Source organism: Egretta garzetta, unplaced genomic scaffold (assembly GCF_000687185.1).
Source record: "Egretta garzetta isolate BGI_Z169 unplaced genomic scaffold, ASM68718v1 scaffold292, whole genome shotgun sequence".
Taxonomy (NCBI): Eukaryota; Metazoa; Chordata; class Aves; order Pelecaniformes; family Ardeidae; genus Egretta; species Egretta garzetta.
The window spans coordinates 2,161,262-2,169,170 of NW_009258789.1; the positions used below are offsets into that span (position 1 = coordinate 2,161,262).

General features: G+C 51.6%; 1 protein-coding gene across 1 annotated transcript; it reads left to right on the forward strand.

Moving 5' to 3' along the window:
* The first annotated feature begins 924 nt into the window (after nucleotides 1–924).
* On the forward strand, nucleotides 925–3,303 carry CLEC19A (C-type lectin domain containing 19A). Its single transcript, XM_035889233.1, has 4 exons — nucleotides 925–1,088; nucleotides 1,565–1,658; nucleotides 2,326–2,458; nucleotides 3,224–3,303. The coding sequence occupies exons 1-4, from the start codon at nucleotides 925–927 to the stop codon at nucleotides 3,301–3,303; spliced, it is 471 nt and encodes a 156-aa protein (XP_035745126.1).
* Nucleotides 3,304–7,909: the final 4,606 nt, after the last annotated feature.

Sequence of the window (7,909 nt, forward strand, 5' to 3'; positions counted from 1 at the left end):
CCCCATAAGGCTCATCTAAAATTTTCCATCTCTACTTTCAACTCAATGAAAATTTTCATGGAATTTGCCCTCCTTGGGAAAAAGAAAAAGCCTGGTTTTCATTAGAACAACAAACAAAATGATAAAAGTTTGAATTTCCAGATGAAAAGTTTCATTTTTCAGGTGTCAATCAGCTTCTGGCTTTTCATTTCTTCAGGCTGTTGATGAAAGCAGCATGTATAAAGCAAAAACCCAGACCCCCAAACCATGCAGTCACCCTGGGGATCTTGCCCATGCAACCTGCCCAGGTCTTTCTCTGGGCTCCACTTTGCTCTCCATGCAATGATGCAGAAATCCTCTTACAGCCCCATGCATCAGTAACAGCCCTCCTGCACCCCAGCTTTGCCCTCCTGAGCTCCAAATCTCTGCTGAACACATTGCACATGCCTTTTCCCTTCTCCTTGCATCCACTATGGACTTCTTTACTTTGAAGGTGACAGCACTGGAACAGGCTGCCCAGGGGAGTTGTGGAGTCTCCTTCTCTGGAGATATTCAAAGCCCGCCTGGATGAAGTCCTGTGTAACATGCTCTAGGAGAACCTGCTTTAGCAGGTGGGCTGGACTAGATGATCTCCTGAGGTCCCTTCCAACACTTGCCATGCTGTGATTCTGTGAAAACGATGTCAAACTTGCTTGAAGTGTCCCTCCTGATTTAGGCAGATGCTAAAACAAAGAAACCCACAGCTTTTGCAAAATGCGTTTTGGCTTTTGCAAACTTTTGCATGGCTTCTGCAGCAGTTGGGTTTTCCATGCACGTGGCTGGTCGTTTTTTGCCTGGGTGAGGTGGGGGAGTGGAGCTGGGCAGTGCTGTCTCCACAGCCAGCTCAGCTGCCGGCTCTGCCGCTTTGCCACCAGCTGCTGAATGTCCTCTGCTCTGTCCCCAGCCATGCCGGAGCCCGTCCACGCCTACTCCTGCCCACTCTTCTGGACAGAGTACGAAGGCCATTGCTACCGGTACTTCCCCATCAACAAAACCTGGGCTGAAGCTGACCTCTATTGTGCTGAGTTCTCCATTGGCATCAGATCAGCCAAGCTGGCCTCCATCCACAGGTGAGGGGTGCAGAAACACACTGTTCCACCCTGACACGGCCTGGGAAAGAAGGAAAATGGGGATGAAGTCCCATTCCTACAGCACAGCCTCTGTGCCAGCTGCAGGCTCGTGTCCCAGCCTAAGTGTCCCTCTGCAGCAGCGACTGCGTCAAGTCTGATGCACTGGACGCACAAAATACCTTTTCCTGGCCTGGCAGGAAAACTGATGTAGTATTCCCTAAATTTCCCCAAACTGCATTTTTTACTCTTGAAAATGGGATAGAAATGCAGTGTGGTTACACAGGCTTTTTCCCCCACTCCCTCTCCCCAGCTCTCATCCACACCATGCACCTCTTGTGCAGACCTGGGAAAGTAATCAACAGCAATTAGAGGAGGGGGACCCATTTGGCCATGCCGTAGGGTGAATGTGTAGAGTCATGCCTGACCATTTGCCTGACATAGCCCCTCAGTGGCTCCGTATTGCTCTGTTTTGCTAGCTGGGAAGAAAACGTCTTCGTGTACGACCTGGTGAACAGCCGTGTGCCGGGTATCCCCACTGACATCTGGACAGGGCTCAACGACCTGCGGCAGGTGAGAGCTCCTGTAATGATGTGGGAAATGGCTTTGGAAAAGTCACTTTCCTGCTTTTTCCCCCTGGAAAGCCACTTGGTTTTCTTCTTCACTCCTTGTAGCCCCATCAACTGGGTGGTGGAGTAGGGTCTGTTGCGCATGGAGGAAAGTTGTCGTTTCACCCCTTCCAGTCTGCTCTTACAAGAAAAGTGTTACTAGAATTAATAGATTAATAATTACTAATTATTCACATCATATTTTATTAATGGATTAATGGAAAGAGTATTGTACCACTGCAACTTTTCAAAGCTGACGTGTTGGAAATACATAGTCTAATATGTAACAAAGAAGAATCGAGACCGTCAGGAGAACAGTCCCATGCCAGCAAATGTTTTTTAGATATTGGGAAAGGAATGGAAAAGAAAAAGGAAAAGGAACACAGAATTGGGCATATTAAAAGATATATGGGTTTAATTTCTGCACTTCCCCTGGTGAGACCACTGCAAATGGGGCTCCCCAGGGTGAGTTTTCAGCTGTAAAACCCAAATGAACAGTTTGGCCTTTGCTGAGTGGTGACAGCTGCTCCCTGTGTCGCCGGGCTGTGGGGAGCTGGGGATGGGGATGGGGTCTGTGCAGGAGTGGGGCCACCCCCTGCAAATGCCACTTTTCTCCACTTGCCCTGCACCAGGAGGGTCACTTCGAGTGGACAGACGGCTCCTCCTATGACTACCACTACTGGGACGGCAGTCAGCCTGACGATGGGATCCACTCCATCCCAGAGGAGGAGGACTGCGTGCAGATCTGGTACAGGCACAGCAGTGGTGAGTGCCGCGCCGGGCATGGAGGGCGCCTTAAGTCTTATTTGCATGTCCGTAAATTCAATCCACTGTGGTTTGTGCTTGTCTGAAGAGGTTGCTGGTGGCTGAGGATTTGCATTTTAGTTTTTTATTATTATTTTTTCTTTGCAGAGAAGGGATGTGTTTTCTCTTTCACCACATACATACATGCACACACAGAGACACCCACTTTCCCTCTGCTCACAGCCCATCTCCCTCTCCCATAGCAGCAGCAGGAGGGGAGCATCATCCACTTTGAAGAATTACTGAATTTAGCCAAATTTTCCTATTTCCCCTCCCACATGGGAGGCCCGTGGAAACACCCATCGGTTTGCCAGCTTTTCCCTCCCTCCCTTAGGCCAGAAGCATCTCGCTGAAGCAGGGCAAGACCCTACTGGTGCAAAAATCCCACTTCACACCCTCATTGCCAGTGAGACTGGGCAGGTGTATCCAGACCTCCTGGACATACCTGAACGCCCCATCCGTGGGCAGCCTGTTGATATTCTGTGGGGTACGGGGCTGTGCTTGCAGCTGCCTCCCCACTACCATGTTCGAGCCAGGGCTGGGCATCCCAGCCAGCATCCCCAGGACGGAGATGGGGTACTGGGAGGGGGCACAGCTGGGAGCAGCACAAATGGAAGCACACCCAGGGAAAGCCTCCTTCAACAGCAGGAGGTCCCGGTTCTGAGGGCGTGCATGGTTACCTTGTGACATTCTTTGGCTAACACCTTGGTTTTTTTGGGGGGGTAGCGCTGCGCTCCTGGAACGACAACGCCTGTGGCAGAGCCTTCCCCTTCGTCTGCAAGATCCCCTCGTTGGCCCTGGACTGAGGCTGCTGGCGCTGCCTCTGCCTCCTCAGTATCCCCAGCCAGACCCCGGCTGCGAAAATCCTTCCTGGGAGCACTGCGGGGTGAACCTGGCGCTCACCCTCCCCATGGGCAAATGGTGACAGGAGCTGTGTTAAACAGCGAAGGAGCCTCCCGGGCCTGAGCTTTGGGTTTCAGATCAACTATTGGAGCGTATGAGAGGAAACCCAGGATTTTATCGATACACCAAACTGTTAGCTCAAAAAAATAGCTGTGTGTAGGAAATTATTTTGGCCATTGATCTGTGAAGAGCAGAGGGAAAGTTTTATTTTCTGTTAAGTTATGCAAAATGCCTCTTGTGCCTGTTATTTTTCTCTCCACTACAATAAATGGCAAACAGCAAGTGGTGGCTCCTCCGTCTTTCTAGTGCTTGCACAGCAGCGACTCCCCGGGGACATGGGGTCTCGTGCGAAAGGAGCTGTTTTTTACCCCGATCTGTTCTGTATTAAAAAGGTGCGTTGGGGGGAGGGAGGAAGCAGATGCGTGGGAAAGTTTATTTTATTGTCCCTGACTATTTTTTGGGGTCCCTGGGGCAGCCTGTGTGCACACCCTGCCCTTTGCTGGGCCCCCATCTGCCACACAGCGTCACTGTGTGGGGTGTATGGGGTGCATGGGACCACTCAGCACCCCAGAGATTCACAGCATCTGCGCCCGCAGCAGGTGAGCAAGGTTTGGCCCAGGCTGCCGATGGGCTGATGCCCGCCAGCTGGGGGCCAGCCTGACCTCATAGACCCTTCTGGGGGGGGGAGCGCACAGCCCTTGGTGCAGCCCTGTTGCCTGGGGGGATGATGCCCTGCAGTTGTTGCTGATGTCCTCCTGTTCTGCGCTGGCACCACGCAGGTACTTTTATCTACTGAGTAAATAATTTCTGGGGAGGTGTGTGGTGGTGTGGCACCCCCAGCGTGCCTTGTTTAGGATGCTCGGTGGGAGATGGGATCCTCCTCCTTGAACTGGGTGAATTTGTGGGGTCTGAGTGCGAGTGGGGCCATGGTGGTGCCAGGGCCCAAGAGAAGGGCAGTGCTCTTGAGGCAAAACCATGCTTCCCCTTCAGGGGACATGGCTGCAAGGGCACTACTGGACTCAGTCAAATAAAATAAATCCAGTGCTCTCTGCAGGGTGACACCCCCACCCCTTGCCCCGGTCCTGTGCACAGGGGGCTGCCTGCCCTCTGGCCCCTTGGCCTCTCCTGGCAGTGATGTGTCCCCTGTTGTCCCTGCTCTGGCAAAGCCCTGGGCTCTCACAGCACCAAAGCAGCTGGGCCAGCTCTGGGCTGCCCAGTCTCAGCTGCTGCCTGCAAAGATGAGTGAAAGCATCCTCATAAAGCTGCCTGGTCTCCCTTGATGTCACCATCTTAGAGACATGAAATTTCAAAACTAAGACTTTCCAGAGTGATTGCACTGGATACAGTGAGGTAAATAACTGAGACTCCGCTGGGAGTGTCCGGCTGCTTCCTTGGGTGTCAGCATGGCTTTCAGCTAAAATACGTTTCCACTTGGAGGGAAACTGCAAAGCTTGGTGGGGAGAACAGTGGTGTTGTAAGTGGAACGTGTTTGTTGGAGCAGGTTTCTAAAATAAGGAAATGTTGTCATCCCTGGTTATGTATTTTTACATATAAAACATATTTTAATATAATGTATGAATGAATAATACATATAAATAAAAATATATTGTTTCAAATAGATTATATATATATATAAAATGTGTATCTTTATATGGAAAGTAAGCAAGTTGCATAATTTTCAGTCCTGGGCAGGAAACGGTGTTGAATGGGGCTTCTCAAGACTCTTGCTTAATCTGAAAACAGTAAATTACGTATAGATGATAACTATGTAAAAAAACAGCTGCAAAAAAAAAAAAATGTTCTTGGATCCAAAAAGCCTACACTGTGTTGATGTGTGGGATCTGACCTGTGGCAGCAAAAGGGCTTGAGGCACCATTTTGCTGGCTGCCCTAGAAACCATCCAGGGATGGGTCCCATGCCCGCTGCAGGCAGGAGAACAGCAGGGTTGGGGTCCATGCGGCATGGGACGTGCCTGACTCCCGGCGCCGGTGTTGAAGTGTGGGCTCATCTCCATGGTGGAGGGGAGTGGAACCAGCACCCCCCACAGAGCCCCCTCGCTTGGCTGTGCCCAAGGCCCGTCACCCGACGGGGGGTCAGGGGGCTGGAGGGGCAGCTGCCCTGCTGGTGCCAAGCTCAGCTCCGGGCTTTGGGCTGCCTCTCCCCACTTTCTTTTCCCTGTTCCTCCCATGTCCCCCATTCAGAGGAGCCAGGAGTTTGTCATAGCTGGGGCTCAGTATGCCTCGAGCCAAAAAACTTTTTTTCCCTGCAAGTGGCAAGAGGTGTTTCAAAAGAAAGGTTAAAACCTTCCCTTGGGAAAGCATTTGAAAACTTGGGCCCTACTGTGGCTAAAAATATTGCTAATGGGGAAACCTATGAAAGCTGTCAGCTCCAATTAATATCTTCATTTCCAGGTAAAAAGAACTGAACATGCACGACCTGAAAGTCGGGACCAAAGTTAATAGGGGCTTTGTTTTGCAATGCCCCCAGCTTTCTCCCCAGCCTCCAGGATCCTTACTTAAGAAACAACCCTCTCTCCTCGCTAGTGTCTTCTGTTTCACAGTAATCAAATGAATTTCAGAAAACAACAGGAGTTTTCACCTCCCTAATGAACTTTCAGTGGATCTGGTGAGGTCGGTGCTCGGTGGAAGCTTGGACGTGCCCTTTCGCTTGCTGTGGATGGTCCTGGGCTTTGGGTGGCTGGGAGGAGCTATGGCTCATCAGGCTGAACTTTTAAATTCTATTTTTCTGTGCTCCTGGTCCCATAACCCCTTACTCCCCTGTTGTCTTGCATTTCTCTATCCCGCCTTGCCATATGGTGCAGGCAGTGGGAAACCTGGTGGCAGCAGGACTCTCCCACACCTCTCCTGCACATCACTCGCAAGTGACTGATGCCGGAGGGTCCTTTTATGTCTCTGAGCTTTTTTAGGAGCTGAACATCTTCCTTTGTAACACATGAAAGCCAGGATGCATGTGAACAGTGTGTGATGCAGCCTGGGAGTGAGCAAACCCGATCGTCTCTTGGTGACAAATCTCTTTACCCTCCTGTACCCCATTTCATGGTCTGTGGAGACAGCGTTGCCCCCAGCCCTGGGTGGAGATGTGCTTGCCTGGACCATTTGCCTTTTGATTCTTTTTTTTCCCTATTATTAGTTGTCTTTATTTCCTGAAATACAGTTCTGGGTGTCCAGGGAAGGGAGCTGCGAAGACAAGTGCAGTGCTGTCAGCAGCTTGCGGGGCGTGCTGGTGGTGCCAGCTGGCAGCAGCCAGCCCCGGCCGGGCAGCCTGGTGCTCGTTTTCCTCCCTGCTTTCTCATCTGGACTGCTCAGACAGCCGGACTGGGCTTTCCTTTCCTCTATGAAATCAGTAAGATTTTTTTTTTTTTTCCCCCCCCTGAAAATTACTGGGAGTGTAAGCTGAATCGTGAGCTTTTTCTTGTGCGTCTCCTTCCCGCCGCCCCGGTTTCCCTCGGTTTTAATTGCCAGCCTGGCAGAGCAGCTCCTGCCCCAGGGCAGGGATGCTACAGAGCAGTTCCCTTTGACAGGGAACAAAAATATCTCAGCTCCAAAAAAAGGCTTCCAGCAGCTTATTGAGTAAACTATAGAAATTTACTGACTGTGGCAGTGAGGTCCATCAGAAAAAAAAAAATACCCAAACCACAAAACCTTATAATAAATAACATATTACCTATCTATGTGATGGTGTGGGCATTAAACCCCCCAGCTTTGGTGCATCCCAGATGTGTGCTGCAGGGAGAGACAAAGCAGTGGGGCACGAGGAGGGCGAGCAGGGTTTGGCCCCGTGCTGTGCAGGCCCCAGTGGATATTGGCTTAACCAAGATGTTCCTCCTGTTGCACGGGGGGGTTCCCATCCCACCTGGCACCAGCTGCTCCCCACTGCTGCCAGGGAATGAGTGGGATGGCGGGGAGCCAGCGGGGACAAACCCATCTCCTTCGGGCATGGCTGAGCCCAGCCGCCCTTGAGCAGGCAGGGGGCTCGGCTGAGATGGCCGTCAAGAGAAGGGCCAGAGACATGATCAGAGGTGGATTTATGAACTGTGCAAGCTGCTGGCACGTGATGGCACCGTTGTTAATTGCAAAAGCTGAGCGAGGCTTCAAGCAGCGCTGGTTTTCCTCACGGAGAGGCTCGCTGCTGCTGGGGGGTCCTCCAGCCTGGGGACCCCAGGACAGGGCTGGCTCAGCACAGGGGCTGCCTCATGCCAGCACCAGGGCCCGTTTTGCTGTTGATTGCTCCTTATGGGCACCCCAAAAGACTCCTTGTCTTTGTAGCCAAGGATTTCCAGGCTTCCTATGAAAACTGCCTTGATGGGGAGCAGTGGTCCGTGTCCCCCTTTTGGCGCAGGGCTCTGTGGCACAGCCACCTTAAAAGGATGGCAAGGGTTTTTATTAACTGCTTTTGTTTGGCAGGGGCTTGGTAACTTGGCTGGAAACTTTCATTCCTGGGTGCAAATTGTCAGAGACACTGCTGGTCAGTCGTAAAGCGCAGACCTGA